This window comes from Dermacentor andersoni, chromosome 10 (assembly GCF_023375885.2).
Source record: "Dermacentor andersoni chromosome 10, qqDerAnde1_hic_scaffold, whole genome shotgun sequence".
Classification (NCBI taxonomy): Eukaryota; Metazoa; Arthropoda; class Arachnida; order Ixodida; family Ixodidae; genus Dermacentor; species Dermacentor andersoni.
The window spans coordinates 83,435,073-83,457,582 of record NC_092823.1 but is presented as its reverse complement, the minus strand read 5'-3'; the positions used below and the strand labels follow the sequence as shown (position 1 = coordinate 83,457,582).

The 22,510-nt window shown below is 49.3% G+C and overlaps 1 protein-coding gene across 1 annotated transcript; it reads left to right on the top strand.

Moving 5' to 3' along the window:
- Nucleotides 1–560: 560 nt before the first annotated feature.
- LOC126543507 (uncharacterized) lies at nucleotides 561–21,885 on the top strand. The gene is made up of 3 exons (XM_050190622.2): nucleotides 561–715; nucleotides 1,667–2,315; nucleotides 21,661–21,885. Exons 1-3 carry the CDS (start codon nucleotides 561–563, stop codon nucleotides 21,883–21,885), a joined length of 1,029 nt encoding a protein of 342 aa, XP_050046579.2.
- Nucleotides 21,886–22,510: the final 625 nt, after the last annotated feature.

Genomic DNA, 22,510 nt, shown 5'->3' with positions numbered 1-22,510 from the left:
GTCCGTCTTTCGTCAATTTCGTAAAACCTTCCATAAAATTGAACTTATTGCTAATGTATATATTTCCTCACTCCAACATCTTGTTCTGAATTACACATGTTTATTAAAACTACCTTCGATCTTGTCCAAATCTGCAGAAGGTAGCTCACTTTTAAGCCTGCAATAAAAGATTAAGGAATAATGGTTTCTTATGTAATGCAAGTAATGTAAGATTGTCTGGACCTACACAGCTACAGCTGTGTAGGTGTACAGCTGTGTACAGCTCTACGCAAATTTTTATGAGTGTGGACCTTCGCTTCTGTAAATGGAGATTCAGCTGTTGCTGTTTGTCAGCTTTGCCATACTGGGAGCGGGCTTCCTCAGCCATTTAAACCTACATGTGAGTGTTCGCTATAGAAACCTAAACGATAACGTCACATCCCTCGATGTACTTGGCCCACAGGTCAACCTCACCTCCTCTGCCATCCGTACGTTTCGCCCGGTCTCAACGTACGACAAGATACTTGCCGAGTACCCGCAACTCACGAAGCCCCGAAACAATGCGCTGGCCGTGTAACACAATGATACTCACGATATCACCCCCACTGGCCCACCTGTGGCCGCCCGGCCACGGAAGCTCGCTGGTTGGAGGTTGGAAGTCGCTCGCCGCGAGTTCGAACACATGCTTCAGCTCGGCGTTATTCGTCCTTCCTACAGGTCTTCACCTCTTCATCTGGTTCTAAATCAGGACAGTGGCGACTGGCGGCCTTGTGGTGATTATAGAGCTTTGTGATACGAGCCGCCGCAGTTATGTTACAGGTGAGATAAGTGACGCGCCAAGTGACGTCAGCAGGGGCTCTACAAAAAGCGAGCACCTGCATGAGTGCAGCCAGACAGCATTCTAGCTGCCGCCCAGTAAAGTACTACGCGGCCTTCTTATCGCTTCTTGCTTTCTTGGACCCGTGAATATCACAACTGGCGACGAGGGTGGGATGGCGGAAGCAAGGCAATACATAGGAAAGAAGCGCTGAAGCTGAGCAACCAAGCACCTAGGCAACGCTCTGAGGACTGCTGGACGCATCCGCACCAACGACACAAGGCGACACTTCCGAGATGGCAGCCTCCAGTCAGGTTGGTCAAGTAGAAGCCTTCGACGAAACTGTGAGTGACTGGCTATCTTAAGAAAAATGCCTGATTTCCTTTTTTGCGGTGAACAAAATTCCCGAAGACCTCAAGGTGCATGCTTCGCTAAACATTATTGGGCCGAAGTCGTTCAGCCTCTTGAAGTCTCTGGCCGCACCAGATAAGCCGTCGCAAAAGACGTTCAACGAACTAACAGAACTGCTTCACAATCACTTCACTCCGAGAGTGTCTGTGATCAGAGAGCGAGCAAAATTTCACAGATGATGTCAGCTGCAACATGAAGGTATCGCCCAGTATGTAGCCGAGCTCAGAAAACTCGCCCAAACCTGCGAATTCGGCACCTTTTTGGACGAATCGCTCCGAGACAGGTTTGTGTGCGGTTTATTCCGTACCGTCATACAGCGATACTTATTTGCAGAAGATAAAACGATGACATTCCAAAAGGCCGTTGAGTGCGCACTGGCTCTGGAAGAAGCCAAGAAAAACGTTGAGGAAGCGCACGCGAAAGAATCTGCCGATGAATTGCACAAAATGGGCACCGAAGGCGAAACGAAAATGCGCGATTTTTCGAATGTTATCGCTGTGGCTCCGACAAGCATTTTTCCCGCGCTTGTCCGCATATCGCCGATAAGTGCACGAATTGCGGCAAGAAGGGCGACATTCAGCGTGCCTGTCGTGGTTCAAAACAGAAGCCGGCAAGCTCCGGAAAGTGGGTACGCACTCTTCAAAGCGAAGACACAGGCAACGTCCAGATGCTGTCTCAAAGAACCCGGCGTCCCATCACCGTCGAAGTCGAAATTCAGGGTGTACCATTGCGCATGGTGTTAGACACAGGCGCTACAGTGTCTGTCACATCACGGCAACTGTTCAAGAAGCTTAGACCACCTTCGAAGCTGGAACCAACAGCACTGCGACTGAAAACGTACACAGGAGTTGTCCAACCCTGCGGCGTCATCAACGCAGCGGTACGATACAAGGACCAAGTCGGAGACCTTCCGTTGTACGTCGTAGACTACGGCGGACCAGCTCTACTAGGACGCGAGTGGCTCGAAATTTTTCGCTTGGATTGGGGTGAAATATGCGGTTTGCACAAGCTGTGCAACGATTCGCACCCTGACGCAAGCCAAGAGGACCACGGCCCCCGACTGAGAGCACTCCTCGACAAATACAGCACCATTTTGACGACACCCTTGGCAAGATAGAAGGTGAGCAAGGTACGTTGTTTCTTAAGGAAAACCGTCCAAAGTTCCTCAAAGCTCGAAACGTGCCCTACGCATTACGTTTAGCAGTGGAGGAAGAGCTACAAAAGCTACAGGAAATGGGCATCATTGCGCAAGTTTCCACTAGCGAGTTTGCCACACCGATTGTACCGGTTCTTAAAAAGGACGGTACAATACGTGTGTGCGGATTTTAAGACAGCGTTGAAGCCTGTTCTAGACACAGAGCAGTACCCTCTACCTAGGCTGGATGAGATACTAGCTGCGCTTGCGGGAGGGCGGTACTTTTCGAAGCTGGATCTAAATAGGGCATACCAACAGGTGGGAATGTCGGAAGACCCTAAAAAGTTGCTCACGTTGAATACGCATAAAGGGCTGTTCACTGTTAACAGATTGCCTTTCGGAATCGCCTCAGCACCGGCATTGTTCCAGTGCATTATGGATAACATATTGAAAGGACTGCCAGGAGTGATCTGTTATCTAGATAACATTCTTGTGACAGGATCTACAGCAGAAGAGCACTTCGTGAATCTTGAAGCAGTGCTTCGAACACTGGCGCGAAAAGGCGTCCGAGTTAAGAGCGGAAAATGAGAGTTCTATAAGAAAAGCCTTCAGTATATTGGGGATGTTATCAGTAGGACGGGCGTCAAACCAACAAACGAAACAGTTCAACCTCTTCTGAAAGCCCCAGCACCTACTACCGTAGCACAACTACGTTCGCTACTTGGACTCATTAACTAATATGGCAGGTTTACGCCGCAATTGGCAACGCTTGCTAAACCCATCTACAGATTGTTACAGAAGGACGTCTCCTGGTCCTGGGACCGAAAATGCACGGACGCATTTCAAGCCATCAAAACAGTGCTGTCATCCGCCGAAGTTCTTGCGCACTACGCTCCGGCGCTACCACTGAAGCTGTCGTGCGATGCGTCTGCATATGGTCTCGGCACCGTGTTATCGCACGTTATGAAATACGGCGTGGTAAGACAAATTGCTTACGGTTCTAGGACGCTGTCAAAGGCCGAACAAAACTATACCCAAATAGAAAAGGAAGCGCTTGCCTTAATCTTTGGCATCAAGAAGTTTCATTTTCATATTTATGGTCGACACTTTACGTTAATCTCAGACTATAAGCCGCTACAAACAATTCTTGGGCCGTAGAGTGGCCTCCCGACCATAGCAGCCGCCAGACTACAACGCTGGGCTGTAACTCTTTCAGCTTATAAGTACGACCTTGTCTATCGAAAGCCAACCGACTACGCAGACGCAAACTGTTTTTCGCGTCTGCCGTTAGAAACAAGTGAGGGAGAGGACAGCACGAGTGAGACATTTCTTAGGCTTCGCTTAGCATCCCTTCCTGTGACAAGCAAGTACATCGCGCGTTACACAGTTCGTGATCCTGTTCTCAGCATTGTCTTAGACTTCACCAGGAAAAAGTGGCCTTCGCATGTTGATGACAAAGAGTTGAAACCCTACTTTGACAAAGGCAGTGAACTGACTATCCACGAAGGGTGCCTGATGCATGGAATGCGAGTGGTCGTAGCGCCAAAGCTGCAACAGCCAGTCCTGGAGGAGATACACCAGGGACACCCATGTATCGTGCGAAGAAAGGAACTCGCCCGAAGCTACGTATGGTGGCCATCCGTGGAAAAAGATCTCGAGAATCAAGTGAGACACTGCATGCCATGCTTGCAGCAGCGCAACCTGCCGCTAAAGGCACCATTGCACCCGTGGTCGTGGCCTACACAACCATGGTCCCGTGCACATATTGACTTTGCGGGCCCATTCCGTAATCGTATGCTGTTGTTGTAGACGCGCATTCAAAATGGCCAGAGGTGTACGTCATGACAAGTGCGTCCGCGCAAGCAAACATAGCAAATTTACGCGAATTGTTTGCACGATACGGAGCGCCGGAGACAATTGTAAGCGATAACGGTGCACAGTTCACATCGTCCGCGCTCAAAGCGTTTATGAAAGAGCACGCCGTCCGGCAAGTTTTCACATCTGCGTATCACCCGAGCAGCAACGGATTGGCTGAAAGGTTCGTGCAGACTTTAAACAACGCTCTACGCGAAGGCCCTACAGCAGAAAGTCTTGAAGAAACATTGTCCAAATTCTTGATGGTGTATCGGAAGATGCCGCATGCGACGACACTCGAGACACCGTCTTATCTTTTTCTTGGTCGTCAATTGCGCACTCGTTTGGATGCACTGAAGCCCGCTTTATCGCATACTGTCAGCGCAATTCAGTTCCAGCAAATGATGCGGCGAAGTAGCGATCATACTGTGTTTCAAGTGAACGATGAAGTTTTGGTGCGCAATTTCAAGAGTGGACCAAGATGGCTCAACGCAACCATCTTGCAGCGGACGGGGCCAGTGTAGTACGAGGTCAAAGTGCAGCCACCCAACGGACCCTGTACGTGGAGGCGACACAAGGACCACTTGCTACGAGCCTCTGCTGCGACGACGACGTCCCGATTTGCGGTGGAGGAGGAGGCCGAAATGTGTTATCCAGCCCTTGCAGTTGGTCCACCACCATCAGCCGCTGTCTCCGAAACTAGATCTGCCCCCATGGTCAGTGGAAAGAGCCCTACGAAGGGGTATCCTCAACGAGTTAGGAAGCCACCTGACCGATACCAGCCATCCTGACTCTTCAAATTGCGGTGGAGGAAGTGATACGAGCCGCCGTAGTTATGTTACCGGCGTGAGAAGTGACGCGCCAAGTGACGTCAGCAGGGGCTCTACGAAAAGCGAGCACCTGCATGAGTGCAGCCAGACAGCATTCTAGCTGCTGCCCAAAAAAGTACTACGCACCCTTCTTATCGCTTCTTGCTTTCTTGGACCCGCGAACATCACACTTTGAATGCCATCACTACTCAGGATCAATATCCCCTACCGCACATACCAGACTTCTGCGCCCGCCTCTTAGAAACCAAAATATGCAGCAACATCGATTTGATGAGCGCGTACCACAAAATTCCTGTCGAACCCAGTGGCACTCTGAATACAATAATCACTGCTCCATTCGGCCTATTTGAGTTTGTCTGTACGCCTTACGGTGTGAAGAATGTGGAGCAAACTTTTCAAAGGTTCATGCACGAGGTTAGGGGCGGACTGCCGTTCATTTCTGTCTACCCTGACGACATTCTCGTTGCAAGTGCCACAGACGAAGAGCACAAAGAGCACTTTCGCCTTCTATTTGAGCGACTGGATGAACACGCCTTGGTCCTAAACCCCCGTAAATGCATTTTCGGACTTGAAGCCATGAATTTTCTCGGCCATCGCTTTTCAACCCAAGGCATCAAGCGGCTGGAAACACGGGTGCGGGCAATCGAAGACTTCCCCTCTATTACCTCCTTCCGAATGTTGCGCGGATTTCTGGGGTTCATTAACTTTCACAGGCGGTTAAGACCATCCTGTGCGCAAGTTCTTTAGCGGCTTACCGACCTCCTGTGTCGCGACTCCAAACACCCGCTTACCTTTCACTGGTCTTTGGAGCAGGAACACTCTTTTTAGGAAGCCAAAATGGGGTTGGCGACTGCGGTGTTGCTGATTCATCCGCTCCCCGATGCGCCAGTCGCCTTGTGGTAGACGCGTCGACCACGGCAGTGGGTCAATTACTACAGCAGCATAATGGCACATACTGGAGGCCGCTAGGATTCTTCTCAAAGCACCTCAAACCTACAGAAGCTCGCTACAGCACCTTCGGGAGGGAGATGTTGGCCATTAATTGCGCTGTCATGCATTACCATATTTTTCTTGAAGGCTATACAGCTTTTACATTCTGGCCGACCACAAGCCGCTAACCTTCGTTTTCAAGAACAGTTTCTCGTATTCAGAACATGAGCTTCCGCACCTTTTCTTAATCTCCGAATTTTCTACGGACATCCGCCATATTTCTGGGACCGAAAACCAGGAAGCTGACGCACTGTCGCAGATCGGCGCTGTGCCTGTTGGTCCTGTGTATTTCTAAGCTCTATCCACCATCCAGAAAAACGACCCCGAGCTGCGGCAATTGCGGGAAAAAGGTTTCTCGCTCCCGCTTGCGGAGGTGCCACTTCCCTATACAACATTGGTGACGAGCGACATATCACAGGTAACTCCTCGCCCGTTCGTGCCACAAAAGTTTCGGCGGCCCATATTCCATTTACTACACGGGTTAAGCCATCCCGGCATCAGAACATCACAGAGGCTTATCAAAGACCGCTTTGTTTGGCCAGGGATCAAGAAAAATGCTTGAAGCTGGGCAAGAAGCTGCCAAGCCTGTCAAGCCGTGAAAGTGACCCGGCACATGCATTCAGCGGTGTAGCCGTATCGACTACACAGCCGTTTCGATCACGTGCATATAAACTTCGTGGGGCCTCTTCCACCCTGCCAAGTTTTCAGGTACCTTCTCATGTGTGTCGACCGATACTCAAGGTGGCCTGAGGTGGCGCCTCTACAAGACATCAGGGCCGGAAGAGTTGCGGAAGCAGTTGTTGCTACGTGGGCGTCGCGGTACGCTTGCGCTTTGCGCATAGCCAATGACCGAGGCCGACAATTCCAAAGTCCGTTTTTTCGTCCCCTGGCGAGACTGCTCGGAACGCGCCTTCATAACAGCCCGCCTTACCGCCCGCAGAGCAACGGCATGGTCGAGCGTCTCCACCGACAACTGAAGGTGTCGTTGACCGCCACGCTCGATAGACAGCACTGGGTGGAAAGGCTACCACTAGCACTACTGGGGCTGCAAACAACAGTCAAGGATGACCTCAGAGTCAGCGCAGTCGAGATGCTCTATGGATCAGCAATCCGCGTTCCAGGATAGTTTTTCGCTACCGAGCAAGGAAGTCCGCCAGCAGCCGCGCAGCAATTTGTCCACATTCCTGGCTCGTCCACCTTCGACCTACACCCCTACGTATGTTCCGCGGGCAGCCTGTGTTTAGTTTCGCGACAATGGACAACCCCACGCACGTCTTTCTGCGGCGTGACTCTATCAAGCCACCATAGACTCGTTCCTATGAAGACCCCTCTCATGTGATTTCGCGTTAAGAGAAAACCTTGAAGATTGACGTTCGCGGCAAAGAAGAGACAGTGTCGTATGACCACGTGAATCCAGCCTATTTGAACGTTAACTCTTCATTCCTTCCGCCATTCACACCTAAGTCTCCCGAATAGTAGGGGAGAGCCCTTGTAGCGACCGTCCCTCACCAGCCCTCGTAGCAACCGACTCTCCGTTGTCAACCTGTCAAGACGTGTATTCGTTGCCTCCGCTAAACCGAGCTCCGAACAGCGGGTTTGCAGCAAAACAATGACGAAAACCAGGCTTTATTTGCTCGGGAAAGGGTCCTTCTTGCTTCCCATTGGTCACACTTGCTTCTTTAGGTCACAAGGCATCTTTTGGTGGCTTTGGTTCCAAGAAAACTTTTGTGAGTAGGATGTAATGGCTGTTTGAACATGCAAGGTGGGCAATGGCCGCCAGTGAGAGACAATGCGAGAACAAAATGTTTGAAATCTCAGCTTCTACTTTATGTAGAGAGCTGATTTTTGTTTCCGAAGGTGCCTGAGACTTTAGTTCTAGAAGAATATCAAAACCTGAAACTGTAATCACTGCCTGCGTGAATGGAAAGTCGATAAACCCCTCCCAGCGAAACGAGCAGCCGCGGGCAATGAAAACGCTGATGATAGTCCGCATTACGCAACAGTGAAGTTGTATTCCTAAATGTACTCCGAGGATTAGCGAGTGCATTATGAGGAGTCAAATTACATTTCGCTATAAAATTTCGCCGCTGACGATTTCAGAGGTTTATATCATGCATTAGCCCCTCGCGGTGCGTCAATGGCAATCGCGTTCTGCTGTTGACCTGGACGTCGGGGGTTCAATACCCAGTCGCGACAGCCGCGTTCCATTGGTGGCAGCATGCAATATCTTTCATGCATAATCACAAGCTTCATGACAGTGAAAACGGGAGCCCATGCCACGAGCTACACGGGGAGCACTCTGACAAGCAGCTATAGTGAACACTCGGAGTTTGTAGGCTCGGCGGATTGCTCTCCCTACCGAGTAGCGCTCGCACGTCGTCTGCCACTGCCACCACCACAGCATGGAATATGAAAATGACGGCAACACGACAGGCGAGTATATGGTATACTAACCCCCAAGTTCTGAAATGCGCCTTGACTTACTTTTGGGAATGCACAACTCTAACGCGTCCCCTAATATGTTGTTTTCCCCGCATGACTCCCGTCTCCTGTACTCCGACTTCGCGGCGTGGCTTCACAGCGGCGGTCGGTGCGGTTGCAGAGTAGTACGAGAGATGGCACGAGTGCTTCACTGCTAACATCACCTAACGGCGGCATGAGTCGGGCGCGACAGGAAGTAGGCTCTTCCTCTCTGGCTCAGAGTCGGCAAGCGCCGTTCCATGCATCTGTGAGACCGTTTCACGAGGCCTCGTGCGAACGCGCCACCGTTCGCATGAGAGTATAAGCGAACGACCAGGCATTGGTGGCCAGCATGGGGTGAACGTATTCGCTAGATATCTAGTCCCGGCGAGTCGGATTTCCAGATTTGTCGCGCGTTCATCGACACATTCTGTGGATAGCGATTCGGCAAGTAGGCATTAGGGTATGAAAGGTGCAATAAATGCCCTTGTGATTGTTTGCGCGACTGTGTCGTCGTTCTTTTGTCCCAATTAAGAGCATTAGTGAGACTACACATCTGGCTGCCCAACGTAGGTGTTTCGGGGCCTCGGATCATAGTTTGGAAGTTTTGCTTAGTTCAAGCCAACCTTTGTTTCAACCGAAGCGTAGGCCTAGCGTAGATTTTGATCGCTAGCGTCGGCGGCGTGCTCTCTTCGATGGTCTTTCCAGCGTGTTGGAGTTTGTCAATATGCTAAGCCATTTAGCAAGTGTTTTTCTTTTTTAGCATTCGTCGGCCAGAGAGCCACTTAGTCTGCATCCTGGGAGAGCAAGGCCTAGCCCCCGCGGAGCATTGGCAAGCCTGAAGCGAGTGAATACGGAAGCCTCGCGGGTAGTCCGAATTTCTTAGTAAATAGCTTCTTCACTCTCCTTGACTCTGATGAAGTCGCGGTGGCCGCAGGCCACGGGTGCCACTACGGTCTGTCTGGTATTGCGGCCTGGCGCTGGATGCTCCGACACCGTCTGGGACGGTGGGCGTCGTCAAATCAGATGCTGTGTGCACCGAGCGGAGTAGGACCACCTCACAAAGCTGACGTCTTCTCGCGGCTGTGTGTTTTGCGCCCATTTCGGGTGTGGTTTTTGGATGCCGATTGTCGTCAGGGTAGCGACTCATGAGGCCTAAGGCTTTACGAAGCCGCATGTCGCACGTAGAAGAACACAACCTGGTGGGCTGTGGCGTTGCGATGTCGCACTTTGCTTTCCTCATTCTAGTTAGTCTGGCGAAAAATTGAGATTGCTCGTTCGACTCAAGAGAGAGAGGTTTGTTCACGTGAACTTACCATCTGGGTAGACACCTGATCCTTTGCTAGCCGAATTGAACATCGTACCACGTGGGCGATGCGCATGCAGAATTCCTCTCTCTTGCACTACTTCAGTGTTTGCCGTCTGCGTTGAGTGTACACAGCATCAGCGGAGTCACCCCTGGTTTGCTGTCACCTGAAAATCGCCTGCGCTGCGGCCCCAGACTACGATCCAGCCACCCCAGGCCATGGAGATGCCCGTGGCAAGTTCGGCGCACCAACTTCGGCGGCCTCCTGCGTCGGGCACGCAACCCTCGGCAGCTGGGGAAAGAGCCGGCAGTCACCAACGACGCTCACTCGTGTCGACTAGGGCTTCGACGTTTCCAGAGTCCTGGCCTGGAGTCATGCCGTTGAGTCTGCAGAGCTGCTGTTGTGACCAGTGGTGTACCCCAGAGACAATGTCGGCTCGCGTGTTATGGACAGCGCGTGACATTTCCTCGGTCCGGCCCCGGCTGCACGTACTACTAGCTCTTCTTCGCGAGCACGCGTTGATGTAAGACTGTGTGTCATGTTTCGTCGGAATATGTATTAAGTTAACGCTGGGGGGATGTGGGGATGCGCGACTCTCACGCGTCCCTTGATATGTTGTTTTCCCCGCATGGCTGCCATCTTCTGTAATCCGGATTCGCTGCGTGGCTTTAAAGTGGCGGTAGGTGCGGTTGCAGAGTAGCACACGAGATGGCGGGAGTGTTGCGCTGCTAACTCCACCTAAAGGCGGGGTTATTCCGGCATGACAGCTAGTAGGGTCTTTCTTTTTGGCTCGGGCTCGGCAAGCGACACGGATGTGCCGCGCGTGCGCCGATCAATGCTTTTGCGAAACTGCCTCGCGAGGGGTCGTTCGAACGTGCCACTGTTCGCATGACCATACACGCGAACGACCACGCGTTGGTGGCCAGCATGGGGCCAAGGTATTCGTTCAATATCCAGTCGTGGTGAGTCGGACTTCCTAGATTTGTCGCGCGACCATCGGTATGTTCTGAGGATAGTAATTCGGCCAGCAGATATTGGTGTACAGAAGGTGAAATTACCGCTGAAGTTACTAATTCTGGCATTGATGCCGCCCTTTCCACAGAACACCGCCAGCATTTGCTTTTTCTACTTGACCAGTACCGCACTTCCTTCGATTGTACCACACATACATTGGGCCGTACTGACACTGTCACTCACAATATCGACACCGGATCACAGTCATCGATAGCACGCGTATGGTAACCACCGTTATGGCAACGCCCAGATCATGTCATCAGCAGAACAGCGGCTTATCAACGACCAGTGAGAGGACATGCTTGAAGTGGCGGCATTCAGCCGGCCCATGGTCTGTCGTCGTCCCAACTTGTGCTTGTGCGAAGGAAAGACGACTCTATTCGGTTCTGTGTTGATTACCGCCGTCTAAAATGCACGGAAGGACGTCTGTCTCTTACCACTTATTGACGATGCCCTTGATTGCTTGCACAGTACTGAATACTTTTCGTCATTATACCTGTGCTCTGGCTACTGGCAGGTTCCCGTGGCTGCATGTGATCGCCTTGAGACTGAATTCGTGATGCCTGACGTATTTGATGAATTTATAGTCATGCCGTTTGGCCTCTGTAATGCACTTGTCACTTTCTCTTGAACGCATTAGGGACAGTATCCTTCGTGGTATAAAGTGGAATGTCTGCCTATGCTATCTAAATGACAAATTTGTATTTTCTCCAAATTTTCGACTCATTTCACCCGAATCCACCAGTTTCTGACGTGCCTCAAGTCTGCTGGCCTCCAGCCGTCCTACTTTCGTAGCTTCGTGCATAATTGCGACACAACCATTGCACCTTTTGGCGAAGCTTCCAAACGCTGGCACCGACATATTGAGTTGGTCGCCAGAATGTGATGTCACCTTCGAGACTCTTCGCCACCTGTTAACATATCCGATACTCCGTCACTACGATCCCCAGTCTCCTACGCAAGTACATACAGATGCTAGTGGTGTCGGCCTTGATGTGTTACTTCTGCAACGCAAACTTGGCTATGTAAATATCTTGCCGCCTACGCGAGTCGCACACTCACAAAGGACGAAACAAAATATTCTGTCACTGAAAAAGAGTGTCTTACAATCATGTGGGCTGTCACGAAGTTCCGACCCTACCTCTATGGCCGTCTCTTCTACTTTATCCCGGACGATCACGCTCTGTCCTGGTTGTCGTCCCTAAAGGATGCCTCCGGCCGCCATGGCCGCTGGGAACTTCAGCTTCAAGAGTACGACAGACAAGTGGTACACAGATCTGGCCGGAAGCACACTGACCCGGCTGCCCTTTCTCAATGTCCGCTACCACTTGCTGCTTCGTCATTCTCGGCCCTCGACTTCGATTCTATGCTGTCGGAGCAAAGCAAGGATTCAATGATTGCTAGGATCAGTAACATTCTGTCCACCCCATGTGCCGCCTCGCCTTCCCGCGCCCTCCACCGTCAAGCCGCTGGTCCTGCTCAGCGCGAAAACGTGCTTTAGCGCCGGAACTATATGCGTTACGGTCGAAACTGGTTCTTGGTAGTACCGCGTAACATGCGTTCCGACATCTGTGCTGCTTTTCACTCCGACCCACAGAGTGCTCATGCCGGCGCGTTGAATACATATACGAGGTTGCGCCAGCGCTTTTTACTGACGCGGAATGTACCCCTTATCGGCAAGTAAACTTGCGGCTGAATCGCTTTCCAGCGACGCAAGGCGCCGCCTCAGCATTTGACCGGCGCACTACAACCTCTACCCTACCCAGAGCATCCTTTCGACCACGTCGGCATCGACATTTATGGGTAGCTCGCGCCCACCACCTCTGGGAACAGATGGATCATCGTTGGCATCGACCACCTCACCCGCTATGCTGAGACAGCAACCCTTCCTACCGCTACAGCACGTGAGGTTGCTTTCTTCCTTCTCCGCAATTCCTGTGCACGACATGGTGCGCCACGTGAACACCTCGCGGAGAGAGGGCGTGGGTTTCTGTCCGAAGTCGTCGAAGCCCTCCTTACCGAGTGTCACGTAGTTCAGCGCACGTCGACGTCATACCACCCACAAACTAACGGGTTAACTGAGCGCTTCAAGCGCACTCTTGGTGAAATGCTCCCTACGTACATCGTGTCCGACCATTTCAACTGGAACATGGCCCTCCCGTTTCTAACGTAGGCTTATAAAACCGCAAGGCAGGCAAGCACTGGCTTCTCACGATTATTTGTGTTGTTGTGTCGACGAAAACCATCATGCACGTTGGACACTGTACCACCGTACAAACCTGACGCCTCCGACTGCCGGCCCATTTCAGAACTCGCCAAATACGTAGAAGACTGCAGGCAACTTGCTCACATTTTGACAATGGAAGATCAAGCACATCAACAGAAGAGACACAACAATGGCTTGAAACCGCTTCAACATTCTATACCGGCTCCCTCGTTTGGCTGCGGATTCCAGCCCACGTCCCGGGTCTCTCATCCAAGCTTCTCACTAAATGTCATGGGCCCTATCGTATCGTCGACCCTGCGTCGCCAATTACCTGCGTGATAGATCCTCTCACGCCGTCTGACGACGTGTGCCTACGCGGTCGCGATACCGTACACGTTAGTCGTCTCAAACCCGACTACGATCCCCATTATCGTATCTTCGCCATAAGTCGGCAGGATGTCTTCTTATGTTCCCCGGGGTCATTGTAATGAAGAAGAGCTCTGGCATCGCTCCGGCCACTTGTCCGCTAAAGAGGAAGAGGACGGACGCCTCGGTATAGCAGCTCACGCTTGTGTTCGGCTGGGTCTGCTCCACTATATTAGCTCGAATGATATGTCCAACTTAGGAACGTTTCACCAAAAGCTCGAAGTATGAATTATCAGAAGCTTTACTAAGAGTCACATCAGCGGCTCCGGGTCCTCATGGAATCACTTCGTCCATATGGAAAGTTTTATATAAAGAATCACAACATTATTTATTAGACATTATGAATTATTCTGTCATAAGCGTACCACTTCCATCGGAGGGGAAAATCCTTGCTTAAAAATCCGGGTGACGGTTACGTGTTAGACAATATTAGACCCATCGCGTTAACTTCAAATTTCGTAAAATTGATTAAATGAGTTATATATATTCGTGCAATAAATCTTCTTAATGAGCAATCGATCCTCAGTACAAAACAAATGGGTTAAGGGACGCTATAACGTAAAGCTATTCCAATAAGTTTTTATTCCAATCTCCTGACGTCACATTTGCGTAACCGCCGACGCAAGCATCGGGCGTTGACCCGCAGGGTTGTATGAACAGACTATTCAAACGCTCTCATAGTTTATAGGACGTCACTTTTGTTTGCTTTAAAACAAATAACATTGCTTAGGCTGAACGGCTTGTCTTATCTAATTGCCTGACAAGAGGCGAGGAACCCGCTCAAGTGGAGAAAGATTCGATGGGGCTCAGCCAGTGCACTGAATATTGATAACCAGATGAAGAGGGTGGTGCCAGCATCTGCGATGGGTCCGCGTTCCCTCACTTAGCTTACGGTGGCTGGTGGGAAATCGCGGCGGCATGCAACGGGCAGTTAAATATGTCGCTAAAACTGATCCTCAGCAATGAAAAGTTGACAGAGCGATGTCGTATACGTGCCGAAAGGGCTCAATAAGCTTATACGGCGCGCAAGAAGTTTTGTTGTACACAATTAAACCCATGCTCTCCAGCAGGTGCGAGTAGCCAGTGTTTGAGCGAGTGGCAGCAGCCATCTTTTATTCCTTTCGGAACTGGGCAGCCTGTGTCAATTCAGGAGAAAAGCCAGTTTTACTCGGCATATTAATGCATCTTCAACGCGTAAACGTCACTTTGACGTGGGGAGTTTTCGCGGTTTTGTGACGTCGCGTGACAGACAGGCGAAGTGGGAGTGGTCCAAAAAGTTTTTGACCAATCGTGGAGGGCTGATTACACAATTGGAATAGAAAAATTTCGAATAGCTTTACGTTATAGCGCCCAGGATCACAGTGCTCAATTTGGCAGGCTCATACTGACCTTGAAAGCCGTATTCAATTGGCACGGCGCCGAAGGAAGCAGGCGGCATTAGTCACTTCGGACATCTCAAGAGCATATGACAGTGTTGAGCATGTGATATTGCTCAATCAGCTTCGGAACATTAGCTCTCCAAAATACCTTCAAGCATGGATTGCAGAATTTTTAAGGAACACAGAATGTTATTGCTTCCAAAGCGGCATTTCTCCTTCTGGGTACGCGAACACAAGAGGCGTTCCACAAGGGGCAGTACTTTCTCCAGTCTTAATTAATATTCTAATGAGCTCGATGCCATGTCATGATGATGTACATACTTACGACTATGCTGATGACATAGCGTTTTTCTCGTCGGCAGATGGCATCCGAAATCTTTATATTACAGACGTACCTGTCTGTTATAGAAAGATGGCTTGATGCGACGCATCTCTCTCAACTTTAACAAATGTTTGGTGCTCACATTTCCATTAATGGACCCCACATACATTTGTCTCTTTTCAGCTTGATATGATCCCACAAGCAGAGCCCGTGAAGTATGTTGGCGTGATATATGACTGTTCTCTGTCTTGGAAGGCGCACGTTGACTATACTGCAGCAAAGGGTGTTCGTGCGGTTGGTTTGCTACGTTGGCTGAGCAATGGTCGATACGGAATGCGAAGAAGAACGCTGTCAACAATATACCGCATGCATATTCGCCCAATATTAGAATTTCGGTGCGTATTGTACTCTGGAGCACCTGTATGCAAATTTCGCCCCCTTGTTCTTCTGGAGAGGCAGACCTTGCGACAATGTTTAGGGCTACCTAAATTTGCAGTGAATAAAGTTCTATATCTGGAACCTAGGATACCTTCTCTTGTAACGCGTTTTAGAATTAGCTGTACAATTATTTTTAGGGCTGTATAAATCTCCTATAAGGCGTTCACAAGCAGCTTTTATCTCCTAGCCGGATTTGTTTTTTTGGATAGTACTGGCCACGATTCCAAACACCTAAAATTATTTTTATACAAACTCTCCTAGATCAGTTAAGCGTCCAAATTCGTGAGGTTACTCTTGTTTGTTGCAACACCAATTACAATGAAGTTCAGTTCGATGATATTTTCCCTAAAAATGCAAAGGCACTATCTTACCGCATGCTAAGCCCCACCTTACGGGATTACTTTTTGCACATACCAACCAAGACAGCTATTTGCCTCTCGCGCTTCTCAAAATGAAAAGTGTGGAATCGAAATATTTTCTCCTATTCTCAATTGGTCATTTTCTCTTCGCCTCCCAGACTTCGCACCGATTTGTCTAGCAGAATTTTAGCTGTAATTCTAGCCCTTTGTAAACTAAATACACCAACACATTCCACAGTGGACGTGACGAATTATCTGTCTCTATGCTCTTCTCTAACTACTTCTGATGACTCTCAGGTTTTGCGAGCTTTCAAATTCTTAGTGCCCCCTCATTTAGCTTTGATTATAATGATTCGGGTACCAGGACATAAGGGCCCAATTATAACCGAAATGTCACATTTGTTGGCGAAAGCGTCCCTGAATGGCCCAGTAATAGAAATCCTACCGGCATCAGCTTTCATCATAGGGAAGGAGATTTCGGAGGCAAATGACGCTGCGTGAATTTTCACGCCCCTTCTTTAACAAACTCTACAGATTTTCAGCCTTTGTCCCATTGATGAGACGGTAAACTGTGTCAAACGCGAGCACTTGAAGTCACAATTACTAGACTACGCTGCCGAATTCCATCTCTAAATTTTTACCTACGCAGAGCTGGTCTGGCTGCTTCACTGAAATGTACCCCTTGCGCGGAACATGAAAAAAAAGATCATTTTCTCATTGATTGTCAAATATATCCTGAATTGCGAAAAAGAACATTAGAGGCGCTGTTCGGACTTCTTAAATTAGGCTTAAATGTTCAAAAATATACTATCTTTGGAGGCCTCGACCGTTGGGCACGGTGACAGGAAGGTTGGCGATGCTATCCAGGAAATTATTTAAGTGTCAGAATTATTTTAGCTATAAAATGAAAACTTCAGTTTTTGTTACATTTCTACGAAATTCATTGTAATAGCTGTGTTTTTATTTTCATTTAGTCCTACTTTCAATTAACATCATAAGCTAGGATCTAGCGATTACCACATACCTATTCACCAATTTTGTTGACAGTTAATCTGTAATTCTTTTTCTCTTTGTTTGTGAAACTACACGGTTCTTGGCCAAACCCAAGGATCTCCATCTACAAGTGCTCTGCGCTTGACTGTGCCTGAGGCTTTTGGATAGCCGCCAATAAATCCCATACTAACCCGATCATGTGTTCCAGCACACGCATCGATCGAGAAATTGCTTGCGCATCACGTTCATCGCTTTGCGGAAAAGGCTTTTCTACCGTGCACTATTTCCGCCACCTGCGAATCTCAATGCTCCACGAAGCACACATGTGTGTGCAGTGCAGTACGAACTGGCGAAAAAGTCACTGTGTTATTTAGCGTTACAACGTCGAAACGCAGTGTCACAGAATAACACGAACACACGGTACAATGTGCCGTTCCTGTTATTTATGCGCACCGGTGTTTAGTCCGTTTCGCGCTAAAAATAACACGAGTCTGAGCAAGTACGACATCGCCGAAGCCAATATGCTGTCGACGCCACGCTCCCAGCTTCGCAACACAATTTCAACGTCGTACACAATGATGCTCGTCTTTTATGAACCGTCATGAATAAAAGATTGCGTACCCGTCATGCGATTTTTTTCTATTGTACTCTGAATTCTATTCACTCAATTTCTGTGTATTTGTTTCCCCAACACTTTTTTTTTTACTTGCTTGAAGTGCTGAGGCGGGACACGTGACACTGCAAGATTCTTCCGCGCCGCCGTTTTGGCGCTGAGCGATGCCACGTCCGCCATTTTAGATTCCAAAATTTTTTTGTAGTTGTTTACTAGGCTGAAAAGAAGCCTGGTTTGTTCAGGTGTGAACAGCGATGCAGGTTTCCGCGAGCCAGACTGAGCCCTCAATTACTCCGACGCCGTTTCAAAAACGGATTGTTGATCGGCAGTGAATTGGCTTCGATGGTAGCGGATGTTTTCGTGCGTCGTTTCTTTCTTAGTTCTTTTTTATTTCTGCCGATGGCTGTCTTTAACCATGCGCACTTTTTAAAACCTTTCACGAAATGGTTTGTGCTACTGATGTACAATATATTATTGTCATTCAATCTGGTAACCTCGCTTCCAGACACTTGACGAAGGCACTCACTCGACTTGACGAAGGAAGACAGCGGGAACGTTCATGAAACTTGATGGCTGCCTTAATGAGCATGCTCATTTCGGGTGTGGTCTTGGTGCGGACTTGTTCAATTCAAGGCGCAGCTTTAACTTAAGGCGTATTTCTGAATATGGGGCTAACTCTAGAGGAAATCTGGGCGAACCGAAAAGTGGCAACCACAAAGGCACCGCCATGTGGCTACCTATCATTTTTTTTTTTTTGTAATGCTACAAATACGATGCAAAAACAAGCGTTTACACGTAGCACGTAGGTATAGAAAATGTATAAAGTGCTTTCCGTATGTTTTTCAGAAAGACCCCATGGCTATTTATAAAGTTTTGATGAAAATTTACGAAGCATGAAAGAATACGTTTGCCGGCGCCTTAGCTAGATGATACCACCATACTGGCTGCAAAACAGCCTGGGTAGTCATCATAAACACTTATCCTTAACATTTGATACAAATACCAATGCAGAGCAGGAACCAAAAGCTTCAGAGATCGCAAACAAATAGAGAATAAAATAAAAGCCTTCACATAACAGTCTGGGAATATAAGAAAATGGAAGACGTTATGCAGCAGGAAACAAGACAGGCTGGACAAAAACATTTTGGATTGCAATGAGGAAATAACGTAGGTGGTGGAAGAAGGAAATAAAGTTAGCTGTTGAAGAGTGTAATCAGGGGTCTGGGGATCCTCGAAAAGCCAAAAAGTTTGGATTAGGCAAAGAAGAGGTTCTCCTTAAATGTAACAAATGCCGAGAGAAGAAAAGGGTGGCGATTGCGCGAGTGCGAGAGAAAATTAAATGCACAAGCGAACGTTGGGCTCAAAACATTCGCAAAAGAGCCGAAGGTGCCGCAAAAAGATACTGGAACTATGTAAGAGCACTCGGAGCTCCAAGTGAAAATTCGCAAACGGCTATAAGGCTAAGCCATCCGGCTAAGGTATCCTGGCATCAGAGCAACACAGAGGCTCATCACATACCGCTTCTACTTGTCAGGAATAAAAAAAGATGTTCGAAGCTGGGCAAGAAGCTGCCAAGCTGGTCAAGCCATGAAAGTTTAGGATGCCGCGATGTTTAGGATGAAAGACGCGAGGTGGAAAGCGGAGGGAGTGCAGTCGAACCATGAGGAGGAAAGCGTAGGCTGGTACGGCGAAGGTGTGAGAAGAAAAGCGTAGTGCGGCGACGATGGCTACGAGATGGCGCCTGAGTACAGCGCGCCTCGTCTGGTAACGAACGCGGAGCGCTGAGTGAGAAAAGCCTAGTGCCGCGCGAGACTCGCACCGAGCGCTACGAGATGGCGCCAGGGGAGCGCGCCGTCGTCTGTTCACCGATGGTACAGTGTACCACCGATGGCATGCGGAGAGCGCGTCCAACGGTAATATGAAAACAAAGCGCTGCATGAGCGGAGGTCTGTCGGCGGCTGCTGCTGTGAATCATGCCCACGCGTCACCCATGCGCTGGCTCTCGCGAACTTCCAGACTAGCGAGGCAGTCGCGCCCCACTTCGCTCCTTTTGCAACGTGCCGCAAGAGACAGATTATCCGGGCCACCCAACATATCGCGAAATGAAAGCACATATAAAGCTGCGCTCAAATTTCACATTAGGGAGTATGGTAATCTTCGGTGAATTTTGCGCAACTCGTTTATTGTAATGCACACGTTTACCTTCACCGCAACGTTGCTGTCGCTACCATTGCCTCTTGGTAAACGCGCCAGCTCCACACGGCGGTGGGAAATGCGAATGTCTATAACGACATGATAAGCAGTTTTCTTTTTCGGTTTTCCTACTTTGTCTGACCCCAATCACGTGATAAGGAGGTCTTGGCATGTCAGGGTCTGTCGTGGCTGTTTGCTGTGTGGGAGCCGCACAACGAAAACAACGTTAATGCATGGCCTCCAATATTCGGTTCTTCCTCACCGGCAAACCTCGGAGGCTCCATGGTAGTTTTTGCGCAGCGTTTCAAGACGGCATTTGAAGGCTAACAAAGTTAAACCGAATAACTGGCTCTTCACTGGCGCTTCAATGTCTCTGCACTGTCCCTTTTTTACGTTCTAAACCGCCTGTCAAAACAAGAATCTGCAGCAAGCCTAAGCATCAACTTGCCCAAGAACTTGTTTTGAAACCAAATAACCTTAACGTGGTAGCTCGGGCTATTGGGTCGTACATCTTAATGAGGAGTTCTGGTCGGAAATATACGGACGAAAAACGTACACGATGCAGAGGTCATTCTTCTTTTTCAGTGTAAAATTTACTTGACCAGGTTTAATTTACTAGCATTGCATGACCGACCCACCGTGGTTGCTCAGTGGCTATGGTGTTGGGTTGCTGAGAACGAGGTCGCGGGATCGAATCCCGGCCACGGCGGCCGCATTTAGATGGAGGCGAAATGCGAAAACACCCGTGTACTTAGATTTAGGTGCACGTTAAAGAACCCCAGGCGGTCAAAATTTCCGTAGTCCTCTCCTATGGCGTGCCGCATAATCAGAAAGTGGTTTTGGTACGTAAAACTCCACTTTTACTTTTTTTTTGCATTGCATGACCAGTACTGAAACCTTCCTTTAGCCTTGCTGTGCGAGTGCGAACTTATACTCGAGTGAACGCCTTTTGTGACTTCACCATGTTAACTTATGCGACGGCCAAGCGTTAGTACAGCATAGCTGGCTTCGTGATCAACAGTATAAGGCTGTGCAAATGCTAAAAATTTTGAATACCTATCGTATTCTATGTTATCCAATTCTCAAATGATTAGAAAATTTCAATGTATTTGAATTCGTTCGAATCTTTTCGAATTCGAATTCAAATTCAGGCTAGTCGAAGGTGACGAATGTTCCGTCTTTTTTTTCGAATATAAGCATCAACAAGAATTATTGGTCTCCGATGCGAATTTTATCCGATGCGAATGATGACCCTTTCGAATGATTTGGCTGCATGGGAGCCGTGGTTTTTGGCGACAGACACCGGCTTATAGCAGATAAATTACGGAGCAGATAACTTATATGCTCGATTTCCAGCCATTCGTTAACAATTACTAAATTTCTAAAGCTCATAATGTGCTGTCTTGGTAAAGTCCAATATTGGGCTACTTGTACAGCGCTAGTTAGACAATGCTAGCTCTGGACAGTGTCCTGGAGAATGCTAGTTGGAAATGGCTAACTGGACAAGGGCAGTGCTTGTCCTTCTATGTGCTTATGTTTTGTCCTCCTCTAAGTAGTCGCGCTCTTACACTTTGAATTGTTTTGATTTCGTATGCTCTAACTAGTCTATTATTTCGGCAGATTCACCTTGCTCCACCTCTCTAAAATAATGCGCGGTGCGATAATATTACACTTCTTCAAGGAACACAGCAACCTCCACACATTGGGTGTCACGTGGTTCTTTTGTTTCGTTACTGCAGCATGAACGACCAACCTCAGAGGCAGTGCAACGTCTCAGCACCCGCATATCCCACGTAACATTTAACCGATAGAGCAAACCAATGAGTTCGCTGAGCAACATATTGGAGCAGGTTCACCGGGTAGTTGTCGCTTAACTTTCACAATCATCTTGCGATGGCACCTGCATTTTCTTATTTTTTATTTTTCTTGTGCAGCTGTGTTGCACAAGAGCCCAAGAACCAGAGGTCAAGTTCGGCATCGGTGCTTACGACATAGCTTACGACATCGACTACGAAGATTATGACAACCAGTGCGGCTCCCTGAACGAGTACGGCCGGTACGGCCGGCACAGCCGCTTGAAGCAGTTGGTTGTGGACTACTTCAGGCCCCAAAGTAGTCCCACGTTCAACGAAGAAGCCTGCAGAGTGTTCGGGGAGTGAGGGCGTCAAGGTCGACCGTGTGCCTGTCTGATGCCATTCCGTTTGCCAGAGCCATGCTGTAAAGGATGTTGACAAACGGCATGGAGGCTGAGAGGTAATTTCGCCCCAGAATTGTGGGAGGTCGCCATTTTCGGGCTTCGCCGAGAGTGAAACCAGCCGGGCGCTTCGGTAATGAGTCGGGGGGCGCTCTTTGGCGCCAGATATAGCCCGCGCCGACACCTCGGGACATCTTAACCTGTCGCGCGTGCGGTCTTGAAACGTAGGAAAGGGTGCGACGTTGGTGGCCCTTTGGCGCCGAAGCGTGGACGGGGGCGCCCTGCCTGGGACGGACCACGGGCAAAACGTCGTTAGGGCGTCAATGGCCATGCACGGGGCACAAAGGGGCAACTTAAAGCCAGAAGGATCGGTGACCCGATGCGCGGTCTCTCGAAAGGTAGGCTGGCACCTGAGACAAATCCATCTGTGCACTTAGCGTTATGGGCCCGCCGGAGGAGACGAACCATGCACAAGACGGCATGGTGAATCGGTGGGTGCACTTCGGCAGAGGTGCCCTTTGCGGCACGCAGTGCGCGATGGTTTTAATTAAGGGGCGAGGACGGGGCGACGCAGATGGCCGTTCCCCGTA

Excerpts from the sequence above, each read along its gene's own strand:
- LOC126543507 (XM_050190622.2), top strand. The coding sequence starts at position 561 with ATGATACTCACGATATCACCCCCACTGGCCCACCTGTGGCCGCCCGGC. Across the intron at positions 716-1,666 it reads GGTCTTCACCTCTTCATCTG|GCGAAACGAAAATGCGCGAT; the intron begins GTTCTAAATCAG and ends TGGGCACCGAAG. Across the intron at positions 2,316-21,660 it reads CCATTTTGACGACACCCTTG|CTGTGTTGCACAAGAGCCCA; the intron begins GCAAGATAGAAG and ends TTTCTTGTGCAG.